This window comes from Borostomias antarcticus, assembly GCF_949987555.1.
Source record: "Borostomias antarcticus genome assembly, chromosome: 19".
Classification (NCBI taxonomy): domain Eukaryota; kingdom Metazoa; phylum Chordata; class Actinopteri; order Stomiiformes; family Stomiidae; genus Borostomias; species Borostomias antarcticus.
Window position 1 is genome coordinate 15,194,037 of NC_140252.1, and position 24,395 is coordinate 15,218,431.

General features: G+C 47.6%; 1 protein-coding gene across 1 annotated transcript; it reads left to right on the top strand.

Annotated features, from left to right (window-relative positions):
- Positions 1–244: 244 nt before the first annotated feature.
- fam184aa (family with sequence similarity 184 member Aa) lies at positions 245–24,201 on the top strand (the record flags this gene model as incomplete). Its single annotated transcript, XM_084453596.1, has 18 exons — positions 245–430; positions 3,535–4,227; positions 4,441–4,602; positions 5,093–5,228; positions 6,015–6,196; positions 8,065–8,250; positions 9,473–9,595; positions 10,617–10,778; positions 12,248–12,369; positions 12,573–12,723; positions 14,910–15,122; positions 18,029–18,182; positions 18,369–18,496; positions 19,245–19,429; positions 21,094–21,240; positions 23,133–23,250; positions 23,876–23,980; positions 24,115–24,201. 18 exons carry the CDS (start codon positions 245–247, stop codon positions 24,160–24,162), a joined length of 3,201 nt encoding a protein of 1,066 aa, XP_084309722.1. The 3' UTR covers positions 24,163–24,201.
- Between the last annotated feature and the right edge of the window lie 194 nt (positions 24,202–24,395).

A 24,395-nucleotide genomic window follows, 5' to 3' on the forward strand; every position in this document is an offset into this window, starting at 1 on the left:
ACGATTTTCCCCGAGTAAACACTTTGCCTATCCGCGCGCAGGTCTTTATCCGCGCGCAGGTTGCAGCTAGACCTGCGCACGAGCAGCTGGAGAGGAGATTGTTCAGCCGCATCATTGCAAGCCTCTACAGAGAAGCAGCGGTAGGACCTACGACCATGAGTTTGACGGGCTGTTTGACGTTTTACGGTTAACTAGAAGAGGTGATGACGGAACACTAACTGGCTGACCGTCGACTGAACGGAAGATGGCGACTGGAGCGGGCTGGCAGCAACCGTACAGCACCGCTTCTGGCAACCCATCAGTTATCCCTGGGACAGAGAAATACAATTCATCTCCAACGTCAAACATGTTCTACGAGGGGGGTTTAACGTTGGAATATACTCAAGACCTGCATCTGAAAATGAGTAAGAAGATAGCACAGTTGACAAAGGTGTGTATGCGCATGATGCTCTTGCAATGTGTTGGACACAAGTGAAGTGGCAAAGAAAAGATGTCCAGCCATAAGCAGTGTTCTTCACCAGGACACCTGGCTCTGATATTTTAAGTTGCTGAAATTCAGTCAGCATCAATTGAAATCTGCGCGTGGTGCTCAAATACATGCGTACACGGTGGAGTAGAATGGACTCCAATAGTCAAGATTCAAGATATAAGATTTCTTTATTGTTATGTCCGTTATACGGGTATAAGGGAGTAAATGCTTGGGTTCTGGCTCCTTAGAACAACAGAATAACAGTGCAAGACAATAATAATAATAATAATAATAATAATTAATCTTCTTTGTTGTTGTGCATGGTCATTCGTAGGTTAAATGCACGTGGCAAAATTTTATTGGGATACTAATAATTAGACAATTTTGTAATTGTCTAATATTTTAGCCTACTTAACACGATGGGCTGTTTGATGTCCGTATGACTGTCCAGTGTGATTCAGACCACATAATGAAACATACAGGATGCGCTGATGGTGGACCATCCAAAGCAGGTCATGCAGTTAAAGGCCACATTTGGAAGGCCGGAAGATATGCTCAAGCGTCAAGATGTGTCATTATTTATGTAATTAACAATTAGAGATAATGTTGGAATAACGGTGTGAGGATAATGGTTATATCTTGAACATGGCAATGACAGAATTACAGTGTAATTTAAATGCCAAATCATAATAAAAGTGGAACGCACAATACAGTAGGAGAACAGGTGGGTTTTGAGGTGGGATTTGAATGTGGTAATTGGGGCCATTGAGTCAAACTGGCGCATGCGTGGGGGCAGGGGGTTCCAGAGCCGGGGAGCTGAAAGCTCTCACTTGGTGCTAAGGCGTGAGCTGGGGATGGACAGGAGACCAGAGGATGATCGTAGGGAGCAGGAGTATATTCCTGACGGAGGTCAGATATATAAGTAGGGACAAGGCTGTAGAGGGCATTGTACAGATGAGCAGAAGGTTTTTCTTATAGTCAATCCCAGGGAGCCAATGTAGTTGAATGAGAATGTGTGTGGGGGGGTTCAGATGATTTGGTGCGCGTAATGATCCGGGCAGCCGAGTTCTGAGTGATTAGGAGCCTGTTGAGCAGTTTGGTGGAGAGACCAGTGAGACCAGCATTGCAGTAATCAGGGATGGGAATCGAAAACCGGTTCTTGTTGACAACCGGTTCCCAGTGAATCGATTCATTGGAATCGTAAGCCAAAATCCTTAACGATTCCGCTATCGATTCCTGTCGTTGCTGCGCATGCGCAATGTCGGATGAGACGGTATACGTAATGAACGAGACACCTTTGCTACCTTTTACCATGGTCTATTAATCCTGTGGAAATAATTCGGTCTCTGACCCCTCATAACGCTGTGGTAATAATGTTGTAACAGAAGTCATCATGTCAGTATAGCTTATCCTGACTACCCTATACAAGTCCCCAGGGCTTACATAAAGGGCCCTTAGAGAACAGAACCCACCTCAAAGAAAAAGAGCTGGGAGGAAAGAACGAAAGAGCTTCACCATCACTGTCACTAAATTGTCATAATTACAGTAGGCCTATAGCGCTTTCAGTTGAAATTCGATTTTGATAATAGAGGATGATTTGCTGTGATTGAGCTATTGGACCATATGGCTTGGTCTTCATAGTGGCTGGATTGCAGTGCAGGTGATGGAATCAATGAAGATGATTACATGCCTTATTGTAACCCTCTGCTCTGTATAAAACTCACAGAATAGGCTCCATCTGACAAATGAGAATGATGCGGTCTGGAATCCCATTACTCAAATGACAGATAAGATACTTTATATCCCCGTGAGGGAAATTTTGGACCCTGGCGAACTCCATATCTGGCAATCTCCATATGGTGTGGTACGATTATACCTTAATACTATTCTATCATCAGTCATAGAAACTCCTGTTTCAGAGGGGATGCATGGAGTGTGGTCGTGGTTTGTATCAGGGTGGTGATGGCTTCAATGTTTTAAAGAGTGCCCTGGCTGCCTGCCTTTCTGAAGGAGTGCCTGCCTGCCTGCCTCTCCTATTGACAGAGACATTCTGGCCTGATCTAGCACGGAGCTGCCAGGATGAGGTCCCTGAGGACAGTGCCTTCTGACACTGAATAAGAGAGGATGTGAGGATCTGCAGGATCTGAGAGCACTCACACACTAAACTCTTACAAGATATACAGACTGTATATTAAATACATACAGTATTGCATACACACTTAGTACTCTCTCACACACACACACATACACAGGGTCAGGCTTGACAACTTTTGTCATGGTAGTTTCTCAACCAGTATAATCTGATTATGTAACTTCAATCCAAGCTAATCAATCAAAAGTCAATAATGAGCGCAGTGTCATACCGAGGGAATGGATGCTAGCAGCCTACTGTATTGGGCTGGGGGAAGGAAGCTCTACGCAGCCATAGAAGAAAGAGGAAAGGAAGTACATGGTAGAGTCCGTGGGACAGGGAGTCTGCCAGAAACGAGTGATCTCCAAGGATATGGTGGTGAGAAAAAAGTGGAAGATGAATTAAAGATGGAACATGAGAGCGTTTGACACAAGTCTCAAACCCTCTGAGCAGCACATGCACGTAGCGAGCCAGGCGCGGGGGCGGGAAGGAGCCCCGAGGAGGCTGGAGGAGAAAGTGATGGGGATGGAAGAACACAGCTCAGTAGCATCATTATTTAGGGCCAGAAGTAAACAAACCCTTCCATTAAATACGTTCAGCAAGTGGAAATTCCAGGCTCGGCATTCTTTATTTTACTTATTACTTGTTGAACACTTTGTCACCTTGAGAGATTCAAGATTCCTTTTCTTCGTCACATGTAACGTACGGTGTACAGGCACAGTGAAAGGTATGCTACAGAAACTCTAATGCTCCATTTCCAAATTACAAATTACAAAAAAATGACCTTGTTTTCCGTCTCTCGCCTCTTTCTGCCACGCCCCCTCTCCTGCCCCCCCCCACCCACCTTCCCGCCGCCCTCTTCCACCCCACTTCTCCCCCTTCTTCCTCCTCTCTCCTCCCCTCCTCCTCTCCCCCCCCCCCCGGCTCCCTCCAGGTCATCTACGCCCTCAACACCAAGAACGACGAGCACGAGGAGGAGATCGAGTCGCTGCACGAGGCCCACGAGGACGAGGTGCGCCACGTCACCGGCGAGACGCGCGACAAGCTCGCCCGCTACAAGGGCCAGCTGGCCGACGAGGCGGAGCTGCGGCGCCGGCTGCAGTCGCTGGAGGAGTCGGCGGAGCAGCACGAGCACACCAAGCGGCAGGCGCTGGCCGAGTTCGAGGCGTACCGGCGGCGCGCCGAGGACTCGCAGCTGTGCACCGAGGCGCAGCACACGCAGCGCGTGGTGTCCATGTCGCGCGAGGTGGAGGAGATGCGCCGCGACTTCGAGGAGAAGCTGCGCTCGTTCGGCCGGGCGCAGGCGCAGGCCGAGCAGGAGAGGCGGCGCGCCGTCGACGAGCTGCGCGCCGCCCACCGCCAGGAGGTGCAGGAGCTCCTGCGCAGCCGGCAGAGCCAGAGCGCCAACTCCACGGTGGACCAGGAGAGGCTGGCGGAGCTGCACCGCGCCGAGGTAGAGGGCCTGATGGAGCAGGTGGAGGAGCTGACCAAGGACAAGCTGCGCCTGGTGGAGGAGTACGAGGCCAAGCTGACCAAGGCCCAGGGCTACTACGAGCGCGAGCTGGAAGCCATGAGGCGCACGCAGCAGCTCACCGCCGAGAACCTGCTGGCGTGGAAGAGGACAGAGGTAAACCGCACGTAACGCTACTCTACCGCCACGCGCTAATGTCTAACCGCTGTGACGCCGACACGTAAGCTTTCTGTAACGTGATACGACTGGGTCTCTGCCTCCGTTAGGCTTCTCAACTCACCGGCGTTTGGTTTTGATGTGAATTGTATTTAAAGCGATTCTAGATTTCGATTTGAAGTGATTTTAGGTTTGATTTTGATGCGGGTGTAGGTGGAGCTGAGGAAGGAGTTCCAGGCTCAGGAAGCAGCGCTGCAAAGGACCCTGGGAAAGCTGCGTTCGGAGCTGCAGCGGTCTCAGGAGGAGGCCAGGGAGAGCCGGGACAAGACCAACAGACTACAGACCTCCCTCACCAACGCAGACGGCACCGTCAAGGTACTGGGGCAGGGTGTCTCTGTGTGAGTTTGTGTGTGCGTGCGTGTGTGCGTGCGTGTATCAATGGTTTCTTCACACTTTTATCTAGACCAGGCATTCCCAAACTGTGAGGCCCGCCTCCCCTGGGGGGCCCCAAAGAAATTCAGGGGAGGCGCAGAGAGATGTTTAGAAAAAAAAAGAGAAAAAAAGGAAAAACATGTTTTTTAATTTTGAAATGTCTATGGTTTTTCATGAATGAAACGTGATTTTAAAGTGCGAAAACGTCATAACTTTAACTAGCAGCAGGTGCCACCGAGCTAACTTAGCTGTGTAATGTTATGGGCTAGCTAACGCTGCCTTGCAAAACGGACAAATTTGGGGGGTTGGGGGGGCACGGGTGTGTCACCGTTTTCAGAGGGGAGGCCCACATTGATAGAGTTTGGGAACCCATGATCTAGACTAATCAACATGATTGTGTTTATTTTGCACGTCCATATCTTGGCCGTATCAGAACCTGCACAAGCAGCTGGAGGAGGCGGTCCAGGACGGGGAGATCTGGGTCATGCAGCTGAAAGATACGGAATACGAGCTGGAGGGAAGCAGGGACCGGGTCCAGCAGCAGGCGACGGAGATCCTCCACAAAGCCAGTGAGAAATTAGGCTTTTGATGTCATTTTTATCTCCAGGGTTAAGGCAAAGAATGATATAGAAACTCTCTTCTTGGAGTAATAGAGATATTTCTCGATTCTCTGTTCAAGCACTAAGCAGCCGTCCAGACACCAGTCAGCCTTTTCAAATGGCCCGGCTCGGGAATCAAACCCATGACCTTTCGGGCCACTGGTCTGACTCTCTAACCACTGGCTACCTACCGCGTCTGCACTGTGAATAGTGGTGAGGTGATGTCGTCATTTTGTAGGATTTCAAAATAAGGTCTGTGTTTAACAAAGACTCACACAGTATGTATTGTTCTAAAAGTGAAAATAGGTCATTGAAGATGAGTTTTGTGAATTTGTGAAGCCGTTAGTTGCTTGCGATATTCTCTTTGAAACAGACCTTATTTTCTGCATTTTTCGCAAATCCCATTCATTTTTCCCGTAGGGATTTTGGACTACACCCCACAATGGAAGATTCCATGTGCAAATGCTAATTTGTCAGCCTACAAAGTTACGTCAGACCTCCCCACTTCCCTAACCCTACTGTAACAGATGGCTCAGTGCCTGATACTGTATGAAAACAAAGGACGTCTCTGTGACCTCACACCTTCCTTTCTGCACGCGCAGCATGTTAGGACTCCATTACAACAGTGACGGTTTCAGCTGAGTGGACTACCCTGTTTTGATACACATCTGAAACAATGAAAACGGTGTGTATGTGCCTAATATCCACACATTTGTGTGTGTTTGTGTGTGTGTGCGCGTGTGCCATCCCTCCCAGGCCAAATCGGCTCTCTGCAGGCCACCCAGATGAGTCACGAGGCGACCATCCGTGACCTGGACTGTGAGCAGAGCCGTCTGAGGGAGAGGATCCAGCGCGTGGAGGAGGACAGGGAGAGCCTGCTGAACCAGAGCCAGGCCACCGACGAGCAGCACAAGCAGCAGGTCCTGGCCCTGGAACAGGTACACTCAGCTGCTCATACTCTACTCTACTCTACTCTACTCTACTCTACTCTACTCTACTCTACTCTACTCTACTCTACTCTACTCTACTCTACTCTACTCTACTATACTGTACTGTACTATACTACACTACACTACACTATACTACACTAGACTACACTATACTAGACTAGACTACACTATACTAGACTACACTACACTATACTACATTAAACTACACAACACTATACTACACTATACTACATTAAACTACACAACACTATACTACACTATACTACATTCAATTACACAACACTATACTACACTATACTACATTAAACTACACAACACTATACTACACTATACTACAATAAACTACACAACACTATACTACATTATACTACACTACACTATACTATACTACACTACACTACACTACACTAAACTACACACACTAGACTAGACTACACTACACTCCATCTCGGCACGGCTGCTACCCTATGTGTCTCTACACAGCTCCTATCCTTTCTCAGACTGATGTTATCAGCCTCATATTGGGTGTCTGCTTTCTGTAGCTGTATTAAAATCATTGGCAAAACGCAAGGCTGCTGGGATCAATACGGTATCTCAGTCGATTTGATAAAGGAGCCAGTAATACTGTAGGTTCTGGGTCCTACATGGGGAGGCTGCTTACTGGTGGTGTTGTAGTAAATCTGTACTCTGGGGGAGATAAAAAAAAGCTGTTGGCTTAGTATCATGTTTGAACAGCGGGCTTTTTATTTCAAAGAGAGATGAGCGATGCTCTTTGTCCTCAGGACAGCAGAGATAGCCGTCCAACACTGACCTACCAGCTAGTAGGATTCAGGACAGCAGAGATAGCCGTCCAACTCTGACCTAACAGCTAGTAGGACTCAGGGCAGCAGAGCTAACGGCACGACCCCACAGCAGCCGTCAGCGTCAACCATCAGCCATCGCTCTGACATTCTACCGTCAACAATCAGGAGATGAACCTTGGCGATTGATCCTCTAACTTTGATGCCTGCATCGAAACGTGACGCAATGGTTACAGTGGAGCCGCTGTCATGAATCACAATGGATCGGTTCCCTCAGCGTCTATTGGCTGATGGTTGACACTGACGGCTACAGTGGATCCAAAGAGCTAGCTGTCCAACTCTGACCTGCAACTAGTGGGATTCAGCTGCCAAATTGGAGTGAAGTGACCTGGCATTCCCTCTGCAGATCGGGACTCATTTTTCAAACACTGAATTTATTGCAGTATATCAGCTTTCTGGAAGGGAGGGTGTGTGCAGTGTACAGCTATAATTAATTGTCGGAAATTGTATGATATATATATATATAGTACAATCTGTTTTTTGTTGTGCTATAAAAAATATTGCTTTGTCCGCTCGTGCCTCAGGGTTCCATTAGCAACACTGTAGCAAGCGCACTGTGCTCAGCTCAGACACACATCTGCTCCTCGGGGAGGCGACGCTCGTTCATCGGCGTTCAGTTGTGTTTTCATCTCGCCACGGGAACCGTCACTTCTGCCTATTTCATTGATGTAAATCTACTGCTTTCCGGATTCAGTGTGTTTGTGTCTCTGGCTCCGTCACAAACCAGCCCCTCTAGGCTCTGCCTTCTGTGCTCCCGTGGAGCTCAGTGGGGATGTCGCAGATGTATGCATCGCGGGAGCTAATAGCTTCAATTTGCCCCCTAATTGGACGGTTGGTATTGCCGCATATTGCCGTCACCCGGGTTCAGGGTTAGGGCTCTTTCACCCAGCCATGCTCAGATCTCCGCATCCGCTCAGGGCTCTCAGCGCTCACCGTCTGATTCTGGAACGGGGGGGGCGGTGGGGGGGCATCCGCCCCGGTCTGCGTTCTCCCCAGTCTCTCCGCGATGAGCGTCAGGGCTACGAGAAGGAGCTGGCCAGGCTGCGGGCCAAGTACGAGGAGGAGGCGGTGCGCTTCGAAGAGGCCCAGGTGCAGGCGCTGGAGGAGCTGTCGGAGAAGCACAGGGCGGAGCAGCAGGAGGCGCAGAGCGCAGCGGAGAGGGAGAAGAACCTGCTGATGGAGGTGAGTACGGGATATCAGAGCACGCAGATACAGAACCCTAACCCCTAACCCTGTTGAATATACTGGCTGTGAGTATGGAGTATCAGGGCTGTCAGTACCAGATACAGCACACTTTGTATTGAATGTACTGTACGACTGTCTGTGAATGGAACAGTGATGTTTTATATAGACGCTTGAGTAGGGTTTTATTTGGTTATCTCCCTCATTGTGCGTATAGTTACTGTTATATTAGGTTGAGGCGAGCTGAACCATACTGTGAAGATGACATTTTCATTTCATAATGTCAGAGCCTGTGGCCTGCCTTCACAGTCACGTGATCAGGTCATGATGAAGACCTATTATCTCATTTGATCTTCCTTATCCTCAATAAGCCACTCATGATTATTTACATACGGTTGTTATAATATTATTGGTTAATTGGATACATCTGTTTTTTTTTTATCCACATTGCAAATACACTATATGTGGTAATTTCAGCGGATTACACTATATGTGGTAATTTGACTCCATCTGCTCAAGGAAAATGTAGATCCAAGAAATTAACGACCCTCTTGCATCAGTTTTAATTAGGTGCTCAGTAAAATCCCCTCCCCTACAGGATTCTGTAGCTTCCTTGATAAAAGCAGACTTCCTGTGAAGATGGCTAGACATCTCTGGGTTACGTAAGCCTGTGATCACATCTTCAGCATTCTCTAAAACGCACACCTTTCAAGTTGAGCAGAAACATATCACTGATTACTGGCTAATTAGTCCTACTTCAAACATTAGTGTTAGGTGTGGTGAGAGAACAACTGCAAAGAGAGACTGAAGGTTTTCAGAGCTGTGATACGGTTATGGGTAGTTAGAGCTGTGATACCATCTTATGGTTAAGGTTAGGATGAAGCCATCTGAGCATGAACCACGTTATCTCACTTCTTACATTGTTGTAATTTATTTCCTGTAATATGCTGCATGGAGAATGCCACAAAGCCCATGGAGGGTTTTTAGGCAATTCTTCTCCACATTCTTTGTAAATGATTGTATCTTAAATATTTTATGTAAATAAAGAAACAAAACTAATATTTAACTTCCAAAATCCAAAGGAGTTCTATGAATGGCTGTAAATGTATCTTTGTTTATGAGACTTTTCACAGAATATGATGTAAACATTTGTAAGTCACAACATAATCTCTTGATTTTCTAGGGTAGCTCAAATCTGAAGTGTTTTGGTCTGTGTCTTCAGGAAATGGGGCAAGAATATGAGATTCAGCGACTCTCATTGGAGGAGCAGAGGGACCGCCTCCAACAGCAATTGGATAACCTGAAGGAGGAGCTGTCTGCCAAGCTCAACATAGTCAATCAGGAGGTGGGACCAGCACAAGTGGAATGATTTGACCAATTATTGTTTGTTCACACTCTTTTACTCATAAGCTGAATCCCAAATCGCGCACTTAGGCGAAAGTGCAGAGCACTCGCGGCCTTGTGGCCTTACATGCGCGTTCCCGCTAAATCCACAAGGGCTCAGGGTAGTCCCAAAACGGAATTGCTAGGTCCACAAGTGTGCCACGGCCGCCATTTTGCGCACTTTAACCGCACTTACCGAAAGTCTGCAATTTTGCGGACTTAGGAGCAGAAAATACCCACAGCCCACCGCGTCTCATGTGACACAGTGCTTGAGTGCATCCAAGTCATGATCCGAGTGCGTCACACATAAATGATGACATTTGCCGATAACACATTTATCTTGAAATCCACATGCTGCAAACATATCCCACCCAACATCATTTTTAAATTATTATAAAATTAAAACAGACGTCAGTCGGTCAATTTGCAGAGCCGAGCGGAGAGCTGAGGAGCGCGTCAGAGCAGCCTCTGCGTCGGAGGGATGCGGCAGCCAATGAAAACGAAGTGGGAGGGGCATTGAGCTAAACTGGCTTGGGAATCGTTGGCATGCCGCTGGAAGTGCTGTCCCATTTAATTCACGGCCCTTCACCCTCTGGCCCTTCCAGCTGACATCAATTAAGTGCTCAGGCCTCAGGCCGCAAGTGCGAGGGGCCGCAAGGGTGGTTTGCACACTCAGATTGGGATTCAGCTATAGATTACTCCTACCTTCCCTACAACTTTGCTCTTACTCCCATCTGATTGGCGCGTTAGTTAAAGGAAGTTAACATCACTTCCTGTCTGCTTCAGGGGTGAATTCAGCCCCTGACAAAACATAGCAAACGTGAAACGGTGGTGTGTTGGAACACTCTGCTGATTGGGTAACACAGAGAAAACCTGCCGTTCAATCTGGAAAACGCTTTGTCAGGGCTGAACTCTTCCCAGGTGTGCTATCTGATTGGTACTTTAGTTAAAGGAAATCTGACAGCATAATTTCCTGTCTGCAGGTGTGCCATCTGCAAGAGCTGGTGAAGGAAGGGGAGCTGAACCTTGGCACCGCCCACAACCAGATCTCCAGTCTGAAGGAAACCCAGGAGAAGCTGTGTATCGAGCTGGACGTCACCAGGGCCAGGGTCAGAGAGACCAACAACCTGCTCACTGACCTCCAGGTAAATACCAGGGCCAGGGTCAGAGAGACCAACAACCTGCTCACTGACCTCCAGGTAAATACCAGGGCTAGGGGTCACAGAGACCAGCCCCTTGAACACTGACCTCCAGGCTTATGCTGTTAACTTGTAAACCAAAGAGAATCTCCACATCCCATGTATCAGTAATGCCGGGCTCACACTACAGGATATTTAAAATCAACCAATTTTGAAATCGGGTTACATCACGCACATAAGGAGAATCTTAACAGATATTCTTCTTGCGCATCTCAAACAAGCACACACAGCAAGATTTTAAAATAACAGCTCAGCACACACTACAGTACCTCGTGCCTGAGGGAGCAACAAACCACTGGTCTCGCCGTCTCACTTGTAAAGTCGGGACGTAATAATCTTAAATATCAAACATGTTTGATATTATCGGGGCCGCCCCGATGGGTCTGCAAGCCGATCGGGAGGTATAAGATTGGATCTGTAAACCCCTCACATTACAATATAATCTGGGCCGATTATCGGCCCCGACCAACGTTCCAGACCAGATTTCTCCTCCAATTGTCGGGAGGGGTGAATTGGGGATAAATCGGCCTAAAAATCCTGTAGTCTGAGCCCGGGATAAGTCTAAAATTACTTCCTGAATGGTGTGAGCCACTAAAGTTATTCTTGGCATCTCTGTACTTCAGAGCTTTTGAAATCAGGCCACTTGAAGCTTCATATTTCTTCTGTGAACATCCCATTTTTCACTCTGTGAGAGGAAGGAGGGAAGGACCACTCAATGTTTAAACCACTGAATGACTGGAGTCGCGCTCATAGTAACTAAATCTGTCCATGAAAAACATGGAAGAAAATTCAGCAGATATCTTAGTTACAACGAGATTGAGCTAGGAAGGCAGTCTGGAAATCCCACAATGTTACAAAGCATTACTAATGTTAACGTTAGTGCTAACGTTAGCTCAGGATGGAGCTAATGCTTTGTATTGATCACTCCGTTGTTGACCACGTTCCGGAAACAAAAGTTGACCACTGTACTTAAGCCTCATCTTTGTAGTCCTAGCCAAGTTTAGCCATTGTTAGCAATACCAGTTGATAACAGCACACAATGTGCTATTTTGCGCATACAAGCACCGTAGCAACATTGTCCACTGATAGAAGTTGGACAGTACTTTGTGTACTTATTAAATGAGAGACAAATAAGACAGAAGCGCTAATAAACGTCTTATTACAGCTCTCACTTATTGTTGATGCGCGGAGAAGCCATCTTGATATGACGTCAGCAGCTGTGGTCGGATCAGGCCGGGGTAGATTTTTAAAATGGCGGGAAATCCCAGTGCAGGTGATGTTTTCGACGACATTTCTGATGACAAACTTGGAAAATTCCAGTCTCTGAGGCAATAGGAACACAGCATTAGCCCCCTGCATCCAGACCAGTAGCCTATCACTGAGCCCCTTCATCTCATTGACCTCCACGTGTTCAGGAGGAGATCGAGACCCAGAAGCAGCAGCACGAGGCCCGGGTGATGTCCATACGGACGGAGGAGAAGCAGAAAATGGACAAGATGGCGGAAGACCTGGACCAGAAGTGGACAGACGCTCTGAGGTACCGCAGGCGCCCCCGAAAACATCATGTCTGTCACGGGTTGTTTCCGGAGGAAGAGAGGAGACGTGAGACTGAGAATGACAGCGGCCAGAGGCGGACAGAGACAGAGCCATCTCTCTTTCTCTTCCTCTAATCTCTCTCTCTCTCTCTCTCTCTCTCTCTCTCTCTCTCTCTCGCCCTCCCTCTATTCTCTCTCTCTGCAGGGAGGAGCTGCGTCTTCTGAGAGACGAGATGACAGAGGACTACGAGGCTGACAGACAGGTGTCTCTCACCCAGTTATCCCAGCAGAAGGAGCTGGAGATGATGGCCGCCAGGGAGGGATGGCAGAGGAAGGTGGAGGACCTACTGGAGCAGGTACTGGCACGCACACACACCCACACATGCATGCACTCATATATACACACACACACACACACACACACTGATTTTGTTTCAGTCAGTGATTGGTCGTTCCTTGTGAGTCTGTCTCAGTGTCAGTGATTGGTCGTTCCCTGTGAGTCTGTCTCAGACTCAGTGATTGGTCGTTCCCTGTGAGTCTGTCTCAGACTCAGTGATTGGTCGTTCCCTGTGATTGGACATCACTCTGCTGCACTGTGCTCATCTGTCAATCAAACCGGTCCGGAACAAAGACACTATATCCACACCAAAATAGACAACATAAGCTCATGGAGCAGGCCTCTCTGAAATCCTTTGCATGGGTCAGGTTTAGAGATTGCTCTCTCTCCCTCTCTCTCTCTCTCTCTCTCTCACTCTCTCTCTCTCTTTCTCTCCCCCCCCTCTCCCTCTCTCTTTCTCTCTCTCTCTCTCTCTCTCTCTCTCTCTCTCTCTCTCTCTCTCTCACATCCTCTTTCATTTGATGTTCCAACCAATGGAATGCGATTAAACTGTCCATGAAAGCACCTGTTTCATAACAACTAATTCCATTAGTACACTTCAAAGAGGAAGGTTTTACTTGAATTTCTGTGGAAAGTTTTTTTTGTAATGTTCTCTAGCCACGGGTTGTGTTTTTAATTGGGTTTGTCCCTGGACTATTTTTCCCTCTTCCATGTGATTTCTTCCCCATAGCGCCAAGCACTAGGTGAAGATTTGCATAAATCAGTCCACTCACACATTCTGTATCACTGAATGCTTCTTTTAATTCTTCCATTTTCCCGCAGATCAGATATACTGCGGGTATTATGAACGGCGACTAGTTTTGTGAGATTTACAGCGCGCGTTTATATTGGTTTTGCATGCTGTTCTTGCCTGATACATTTTTCTTTCGTTTAACGGAGCACTGCATCTCATGTCGGCGCCGGATGTGAGGGTTTGTGGTCTTTCTCGCTCTTATGACACCGCAGTCAGTTAATCTGTAAGTAGCCTGTCAGTCCTCACCATAATCCACCAGAACAAAGCTCCTGTAGACCACAGAGGCTTAGCCGTGACGTCTCTCTTCCAGGTTCCGTGGTTGCAGAGTGTACTTTGAATGTTTGTTTGTTTATTTGTTTGTTTGTCGGTCCTTGTCTACTCCACCTTCTCGTCAGCTCCTATTTTCAGACTCTGTGTGAATGCCAGTCGTTTTATCATCATTTTGTGTTTATTTAAGATTTAATTTCTTCTTAATCTCATCACGGTAGGGGCTGGAGATCCAGGCGACGGTCTCGTCTGCTGGACAAAATTTAAGCCGCAGCGGTCAGGCGCCTCCAGCGGTTTGATTCTCCCTTGCAACCGCACAGCAGCGCTGGGGGATTAGGCGTCAGCGGGACACACACGGGCGCGCATACGAACGCACCGCACACGCTCGCACACACGCTCACAGAGAACAGTCTGTTCCGAGCCGCCCACGTTGCACTAGGAGAGCCTTGCTGTATCTTTTATGAGGCTCTGTAAAGTTATTCAGTCAAGTAGAGTCAGTCCAGCAGAGTCAATCCAGTAGTCAGTCCGATAGAGTCAGTCTAAGAATAGTGTTGAGTGTTGCACTATGGAATAGAATTTATCCTGCCTATGGAGAGAAATATGCAGATTTAAGGATTATTTTGTTTCTTTTTAAGATTTTTATTTTTTGGAAGGGCAGATTCTTTTTTCATCATCATCATCATCATCATCATCATCATCATCATCATCAGGTCGTCCACAGACGGGCCTCCCATCTTCGTCTCCAGTTATCCCGGTCCTCCACACACCTGGCCATCTCATCGGTGGTCTCCGCTCCCGACACGTGTCATTGTCTTAATTATGTCCACGAATGTTCTGATAGGACATCCTTATGACTTTATGTCCTTGTGACTTGCATCCGCGCCATGGTGATGGCTCCCATAACACCAGCTTCCTGGGCCAGAAGCTCACGGTGTCCGTAACAGCGCCCAGCCAGCCTCATCCCCCTCGTTGCTCTCATCCCCTCTCACCCTCGGGGCCTCTCTCCGCACAGATCTTCAACACCGACGTGCGCGTCGTGACCCACGTAGCACTCCGGCGTAGCGTCCGTCCGGCGACCTCCGCAGGGATGAACTCTCCCTCTCCCCCCCCCCCCCCTCGTCCCTTCCCTCCCTCATCCCCCCCAGATCTCGCTGCTGAAGCAGAGCCTGGAGCTCCAGCTGTCCCAGTCCCAGGCGGCGCTGCAGCAGCTCCAGGCCCAGTTCAGCCAGGAGAGAGAGCACCTGGCCCAGCAGCTGAGGGAGCTGCAGCGCGAGCACCAGCGGCAGGAACACCGCCTGCAGGAGGCGCACTGCTGCGCCCTGTCCGCCATGGAGGAGGCGCGCCAGCAGCACATCAGGGTACGGCGCGCCCGCGCACACACACACATATATACACACACACACACACAGATATAAACACACACAAACACACAGGCAGGCGCATACGGGCGCATACGCACACACACACTCACACGTAGGAAAATATACACGCACGGAGACAGGCACACACACACACACACACACACAAACACACCATACTAATAAAATCACGTTCAGTTTTTCACTCATCTGTCATTGTCATTGTAGCACCATTTCCCTCCTCCTTTCTCCTCCCTTGCCAAACGGTCTTCCTGTATGCTCTCTCCTCTCACTCTCTCTCTCTCTCTCACACTCACTCTCTCTCTCTCTCTCTCTCTCTCTCTCACACTCACTCACTCACTCACTCTCTCTCTCTCTCTCTCTCTCTCTCTCAGCTCCCCTCATTCCTCTGTCCACCCCCTCCGTCCATCCTGTCTCACTGCTCCCAGCCCAGTTGGACTCACTCCCATGCCTCTGGCGTCTGTGTGGACATCTGGACGTGTCGCCTGTCCTCCGGCCCCAGTCACCCATCCACCCAGCAGTGAGTCCTGTCCATCCTGTCTGACCCCACGTCTGTCCCCCATCCTGTCCCCCATCTTGTCCCCCATCCATCCCTGACCAGTGCTATACTCTCATTTGAAAACCACGGCTAGCTTGCGACAGCCAAGTGCAAGACTGTGGTCCTCATCCAGGGATCATTAGAGTACTAGCGCTGCTAAGATATATCATTCAGTCCTATTGCCACAGGCGTATAAAATCAAGCACCTACTGTAGCCATGCGCTCTGCCGCTACAAACATTAGCGAAAGAACGGGTCGTTCTAAAGAGCTCCCTGAATCCCAGCGTGGTAATGTAATCGGATGCCACCGTTGCAACCAGTCAGTTCGTGAAATGTATTCCCTCTTAGATATTCCACGATCAGCTGTAAGTGGTATTATTGCAAATTGGAAGCGTTTAGGAACCACAGAAACTCCGCCACAAAGTGGCAGACCAGGTAAAGTTACAGAGCGTGGTCGCAGAGTGCTGAGGCGCAAAAAATCAGCAATGCTCTGCTGACTCAATAACTGCAGAGTTCCAAACCTCCTCTGGCTTTAACATCAGCACAAAAACTGCGCCAGGAGCTTGATGACACGGGTTTCCATGGCCGAGCAGCTGCATGCAAACCTTACATCACGAAGCGCAACGCCAAGCGTCAGATGGAGTGGTGTAAAGCACGCCGCCACTGGACTCTGGAGCAGTGCAAACGTGTTCTGTGGAGTGACGAATCACGCTTCTGTATCTGGCAGTCTGATGGACGGGTCTGGTTTGGCGATTGCGAGGAGAACGTTACCTGCCTGAATGCATTGTGTCAACTGTAACGTTTGGTGGAGGAGGGGTAATGGTCTGGGGTTGTTTTTCTGGGGTTGGCCTAGGCCCCTTAGTTCTAGTGAAGGGAAATGTTAATGCTTCAGCTTACCAAGACATTTTGGATAATTCTATGCTTCCAGCTTTGTGGGAACAGGATATAGCAGGTACCATTTTGTGTGGTCTGAGTGGTCACCAAAACAACGATGACTGTGATTAGTGAGCTGGTCTGCAGATGTATGTGGAGATTCCCTATCGTACGGTGTGTAATGAGTGCATGAATATTTACATTTATTTTGAATTTTCTTTAGCCTTTATTTAGCCAGGGGAGCCCTTTGAGACCAAGGTCTCATTTACAATGGTGCCCTGGCTATGCTACATACAGTAGCATACACCATAAACAATATAAAAACAATACAATAATAATAACCATATAAAAGCACATTCATACATTTTACACTTTTAAATACATTGACAACATTATCCAAAACATACACAGACCTCGACCCCATATTCCTGAATCTTTTTTTTTTCTTCAATGTCCAAAGTGTCTAAGGCATCCAATTCTCCAATTCTAACCCAATCCAAGTCTCCTGGAACCTGCTCCATGTTCTAGGAGCACCATACAGTAACTAGAAGCAATCTTTCCTAGTTCCAATTTTGACTCGAGGGACCTCAAGAGCCAACCCAATCCCGAGACCCTGTCTGGTAATTGCTTGAACGACATGTAATCATGTGGATATATGGTGCAGTGCAGTAACTGGGGGTACTCTTACAGAGATGAGGGTTTTTGTGTTGCCCTGCCCTGTACAACGTATCGTCCTATCGATTCAATGTGTGAGCACTGGCCTCTACCTAATAGATGTATCTCGTTTCGTCTTCGCAGCAACACGATTCTAGTGATTCGTTTGACAGCATTCATGCCTGCGCAGTGTCGGATAGAGCGGTTCCTATTCCTGTGGAGCAGCATTGTCAGGCCTGGCGTTAGTCATGTAACTGTGCCTGGGAGGAAGCCTTTGATGTACAAAGCTAAGTGGATTTCCTTCAGTCTGCTCACAGAGGGATGGCGGCCTCGAACGCTGCTTCCTGAGCCCCCCTCACATCTGTAGGATTACCAGTCAGGGAATTCAACTTAACAGAACGGGGGCTACTGCCTATATTTTTTTATCCTTTCTCTTGAAACAACACATTTGTGTTAGCTCAGTGTTGAGCAGTCATTGCAAACTGTAAAATGGTGGCAGGTTTCAAGGCTTGGTGAATGCTGTGGGCTGCCTGTATGTACTGGCTGCCTGCAGTTTTGACTGTAAGTGGGCCATTAGTGCCTTACAGACACATCCATGTATTGGATTGAGAGGGACTGAAGCATAAGGTTTGGCAGTTGTTGTTATTGTTGTTGTTATTTTACCCCAGAGTACTGGCCTTGAGTGTCTGTCAGCTCAGTAGCCTCTCTCACACCTGTGTGTTACACAGAGGGCTACTGGGGTCTGCCGTGGAGTGTGTATGCGTGCTCGTGTGTGTGTGTGTGTGTGTGTGATATGACGTGTATCTGGTCTCTGTGGCCAGGCGCTGGAGGAGCGTCTGAAGCTGGAGCAGAGAGAGGAGGTCCTGGCCCTGAAGGAGGCCCACAGACGGACCCTGAATGTCCTCAGGCAGCAGTCGGACCAGGAGCTGCAGACTCTGCGCTTTGAGCTGGAGGACGAGGGCAAGGCCATGCTGGGTAGGAGACCCCCCCCCCCCACACACACACACACACACACACACACTCACTCTCCCTGGAACACCTACACACGATAGGGGGAAAAACAGTTAAAGGGATAGTTCCTATCCCTATTTATTCATGACCCGTGGTAATGACTATTAAAGGGATTGTATAGCCAGATGGACTGCTTCTCCTGTCCTGTAGCCTCTCTGCGCTCTGAGCTGAACCACCTGCACGCCACGGCCATAGAGCACCTGCGCCAGATCCACCTGAAGGAAAACAACACCGCCAAACTGCAGCTAGAGGGCGCTATGGAGCACAGCCAGACACAGGTCAGCTCGGAGTTCACGTCAGGGACATTGTTGATGTTGACATACAGGGGATCGGAATATAACAGACAGGATGATTTTCTGTTGTGATTTTCTGTTTTCAGTCATCGTGTGCATCACTGACACTTTTAAAAGCAGTGGAAGTCATGGGCCTCTTGATTAAGTAGTCTCATCTGAAAGCACCCTTGCTAGTGTGTGGATGCACATCTGTAGTAGTGGATCAGGAGGGTTGGGGGACAAAGTGGACCAGCCATTTTATTTCCTCATTTTATGATGGAGGCCTTTATACCCTCACATTTACTTTTTATAGTTGGAAATTGAAGGTCAGATTTTGAGGACGCTAAATATGCATATTGCATAATGAGACCAATATTGAGTATTAGTGCTTGCTTTCTCTTGTGATAGGCTCGTGTTGTTTATTTGTATAAATGCAGTCAGATTGTTGGTCATTTTGGAAACGGAACAGAATGCACAGTGCTGTCCAGGCTCAGAGAGAGCTCTGTTGTTTAGATACCACCGGACATCAATGACTCATTGATACACACAGGCAGCCACACTCAGTCCCCATATGACAGGTGCTTTTTCTCTCTTCCTCTATCTGGGCACAATTGCACATGAGCTCGGTAGTTTCCGTCAGAGTAGTTCTAGCCGTGTCAGTTCCTGCTCTGTCTGCGCCCTCCGCTGGGATGAGTGATTGTGTGGGATGTGTGGAAGCGTCGGTCTCAACGTCATGTCGGCGTGCGGTCCCCAGGAGCAGGACCTTCTGGGGCGTATCTCCGACCTGCAGCAGGAGGTGTGCTGCCGGACCAATCGGATCACGGACCTGGACCACGAGATCCACTCGCTCAACGAGACCATCAGCACCCTGACCAGGGAGCTGGAGCTGAAGGGCAAGGAGGTGCTCCGCGTCCGCAGCGAGGCCAACCACCAGATCAGGTACTGGGATCTCCGCCATGTTTGCGGTCCTTCCTATGGTCAGTAGTGCTGTCCTTCACTTCTGAAGCATGGAGTAACACGGAGTGGAAGGTAATAGCAGCTAGGCCACTTGACAATCAGTACGTACCATTGTGCCCTTGAGCAAGGTACTTTACTCCAACACTGGCACAAAACATTGCACGGTTGGATAAAAGCATCTGCTAAAATGACCAAAGTCTCACATGACGGCTGGCCCTGGTTAGGGTTCAGGATCCGAAATTAACACCCACCAAGCACCAAATATGTGGGTAGAAGATTTTTCATTTGGCGTGCGTGTTTCGGAAGCCACCCGGCCCTTGGTGGCTCGAGGTACGGGTGACTTTTTTGCAATAAAACATCAGCATTGATGGCTCCGCGCAAGTAAGATTTGTACCAAAATATCAGCCTTGGTGGCTGAATGAATGAAGTGAATGAACTAGGTGGCAGTTTGTTGCACTGTTCTATACTCTTTATTATCAATACAAAATAGTCGTTTTTCGCTTACAGTCTGCTCTGACCACTGTTTTTATTCACTGCCATAATGTGCTGTTGATAAGCAACGCAACAAGGCTAGATACTGTATATATTATATTTGATTTTTTGGCTGGTGAAAATAAAGTTTGGCGGGTAGATATTTTCCAGACATTTGGCTGAACAGCTAAAAAGTTAATTTCAGACCCTGCACCTTGAACACCTTTCACATGGCAGTTGGCCCTGGACAGTTGGCCCCAGACTGTCTCAGATACTGCAGCGTGTTCCCCTCAGCTGCCTGACACCACATGAATATTTCATTAACCTGGCATCAATAAATAATCGGTAGGAGAGTGTCAACGAACCTCAGCTCTCCTTAGGACCGGCAGTCAGCTTTTCCTCATCAGGAAGGCAAAAGCAGGTTAATATGAAGAGATCCACTGCTCATATGCGAGTGCAGATTAACTGGAGACCTCTCACTAGTGTCAGGCATTATTCTGACTGCTAGGGATCCATGCCTCTGGGCTGGCATGATTCAGACTGCTAGTCCTGATTAAGGCTCCCTCTCAATATGAATAAGTATCCAGGAGTGTACTTCTGGAGGAGACATACACTGTTACTGTGTTCGATGTGAAATCAGCAGAATGGTGATCAGAGAGGCACTGACAGGATTTGGGGGAGGAGCAGGAGGGGGGGCGGGGTCATAGGCAATGTGAAGACTAGATGGTGGAAGTAAGTTAAAAGCTCATGTGATTGGCTCTTTCATTGCTGCTCATTGAGACTATCCTATTAAAACCAAAGATGACAGATGACTGCTAATTATTTTTATCTAGCTTTGTTTCTGTATTTTTTGTTAGTCATTGTACTGGGGTTAATTCAAATTATCTAGTAGGTTGGAGCTAAGGCGTGTTTCTCAAAAATCCTTGCTGGAGTAATATGTCCAATAATGTTACGCTCAAGCTATACAGTAGAATACTGTATGGTAGAATACTGTATGGTTAAAATTGAATCGCATTTTCTGGATTGACTGAAATGCCAGCCCAGCTTTAGTAAGCTATCTAACCCCTATCTGTCTGTGTGTGTGTGTGTGTGTGTGCGTGTGTATGTGTGTGCGCGTGTGTGTGTCTGTATGTGCGTGTGTGTGTGTGTCTGTGTGTGTGCGCGTGTTTGTGCAGGGCTCACGAGCAGGACCTGACTAAGAGACATGAGCGAGAGCTGGGAGAGCTCAGTGCAGCTCATCATAGAGAAGCCCAGATCATGCTGTCAGACTTCAACAAGGCCCAGGAGCTCCTCAAGGACAAGATATGCGCCCTCCAGATACTGTAAGGGCCACTGCATGTGTGTGTGTGTGTGTGTGTGTGTGTGTGTGTGTGTGTGTGCGTGTGTGCGCGTGTGCGTGCGTGCGTGCGTGCGTGCATGTTTAAGTATGTGGATGCAAGCAGATGCTGTGGCTTGGAACATTGTTTAAAGTCTAAAATGGGTTGAGAATGTGTGCATCACAATGTAATGTACAGTAATGTGTTAGTAATGTTGATGCACACAGACATTTGCAGAACCGTCTCTCTTTGTTCTACCTCCATGCATAATGGCATCTGTGGTGACCTAATTTAGTGACTATTGAATGTGAGCGCCATCTGGACTCAACACACAGTACTACAGGGTGTCCCCAGGGTAGTTATTCCTCCCTCATGTACTTCCACCAGTGTGTTGTCCTCCTATCAGATAGACAGACGAGACACACTGATCATGAAATAGGTTGGGGGGGGCTATTACAAGCGGTCCCTGTCTGTTACTGCGTTCTGCCATCTCCCATCTGTCACAAAAGTGTTCCAGAGAACAGTCCGGCACTGCTAGACACAAAAACTATACTTGGTGACTGTGTAAAAATATAATCCATTCTACTCTGGGGCCTTTCTACACACCTACTACTAAATACATTTTACATACTTTATTTCCCAAATCCCCAGAGTTCAGAGCTTCAAGAGCTTCCTTGCTTGTCTGGTACTTGTTCTACATGTTAAGATTAGCCTAGGTTAGTTTAGAGGTTAGGTGCATAGTGAGTACAGATATTATTAATTATAGTTGTATTTCTGGTGGTGTATTTCAGTTGGTGTATTTCACAGGATAGATTAGGTGGTTCTTGTTAGGTAGTTTGATCATCTTGGATAAATTAGACAACTATCATATCAAAATACTTCCAGAGGCAAGAGGTGACCTGGTCATGGCTATCTACTGTGTCTAGCTACAGTATCTAACTGCGTACATTTTAAGAAGCTGTATTTATTTACTTACATTGGCAGTTAAGGGGTGTGACTGGGACGTTCTTATGAAACTAGTAAGGATTAGCAGATCGTTTAACGCCAGCTGTGTCAAACCTAGCTGCTCATAAACAGCGACAATGATGTTCCCTGACCAGTAGTTGTGCTTGATGGATCAGTGACATTAGGGAACTGATAATTAGAGGCGACAAATGTCACGAATATTAGTGGTGGTGTTTCAACTTGCTTTCTCTCACATCAGAGATATTTTTTTCCATCATTGTTGTCCCCCACCCCGGCGGCAGCCGAGCGGGGAAGGATTATCATTTGGCCATGGTTTGTTAGTGCGTCTGTGAGTCAGTCCCCGTAGTACCAGAATCCACCACAAAAGGGGCGCCCTTTCAATTAATTTCTCCATTTCTCACCAGTGCATTTAGATTTTTACATAAAAACTATGCTTAGTGTCCCAGTAGTACAAGTTTACTCAGGAAACCATGTTCTTTCTACATGCGCAGAGAGCAGAGCTTGAGGTATTTAGCAGCGCTAGATATGTTGGTATTTCAAAATTCATTATATTAGACTTTAGACCATACAGGTGCCTGGACTCGTTTGCCCACTAGATGGAGACATTGAGCTTTGGAAATCCAGCCACTGGACTTCTCATACCTGTACATCAAATACACATTAGAATCAGAATTCCTTTTATTAGAAAAGTCCACTCCACTGACACGTTCATCAACTGTACATCCTGACGACATGAGTCATTGGTGGGGGACGACAGGTTCACTGTGCACTTGTTGACCCAAAGGGACGATGCATCATTGGTGGGGGACGACATGTTTACTGTGCACTTGTTGAAGACAACGTCCTTCCTATGGCCAATAGTACTGACCATGACTCTGCCACCATCATAGAGACGCTGACCTGTGTTAATCTCTGTGGGACCCTTTCTCCAGGCTGGAGGGGACAGAGGACAAGTTCCGGAACAGGGAGAGTCGTCCTGAGGACCTGCAGGTCATCGCGGACCTCAAGAACATGGTGTCGGAGAGAGAGGCCCTGGTTAAGAAACTGGTGGTGGGTGGTCAGCTTCAGCTACGGCAAACACAGAAGCCCCATGAGGCACTACAGCAGAACCTCACAGCTCCTGCTGTTTTTTAAAACGCTCACTACACCAAGTGTTCTCTCACTGACTACTGGGAGCTTCAGACTGAATGAATGCGGGCTGTCTTTGATTGTGTGCCAACGTCCGTGTGTCTCCCGAGTCTGTGATTACTATTATCAAGTGTGTAATATCTTGACATCTGAATGTCATGCATCAAAATAATACAAATATGCCCAACTCATGCATGCATGCACCATTCCCAAAGGATATGCTCATAATATTTTGAATAGTATGAAATCTAGTGTATGTTGACTATCCATTTACTATCCTCAGGAATTGAATCTGGTAACATTTTGTAACCTGATTTTGCTTATAAACTGCATATTATTAGTTATCCATTGTCTTAACTAAACACATACCTCTATAAGACCTATTAATAGTTCATATGTTAAATACACAATCAAACAATTAACATTGTAATAATCGATAAGTCATTATTACAAGCATAGCTTCCTTTCCACTGAGCTTGTGAGCCTGACTCTGGTTTCAGCTGGTTTGCTTGTAACCTGGCCCTGGTTTCACCTGGTTTGTCTGTAGGATGATAAGAAGTTTTACCAGCTGGAGCTGGTCAACAGAGAGACTGGCTTTAACAAGGTGTTCAACACCAGCCCCAACGTTGGGGTCATTAACCCACTCATTAAGGTGAGTCGTCGGCACCTTAACACCATGTTACTGTAGGTTGCACCCCAACACCAAATTAGGTTGCACCCCAACAACCACGTTAGGTTGCACCAACTTATGGAAGAACCAGTCAAATGCATTTGTTTCAAAACAAGGGCGGAGCTTTGTTGACATGGCTGAAGACAGAATCGTGGGGTAATTGATGAGGCCATTTTACTGCATGTATCCAGACGTTTACCACATCTCATCACAAGGTTTGTTTTTAGTACAGCGATATAGTTATACGATGAAGAGATATTATAAATATAATACATTATAAGAGCATGCTCACCTTCCAACCCCCCACCATACTGTATCTGTCCCTGCATTATGAAGAAAGCTGTGCCGTCTCTATGCCATTGCATCCAGTCCAAGCAATGATTCTCTCCGTCAGTGC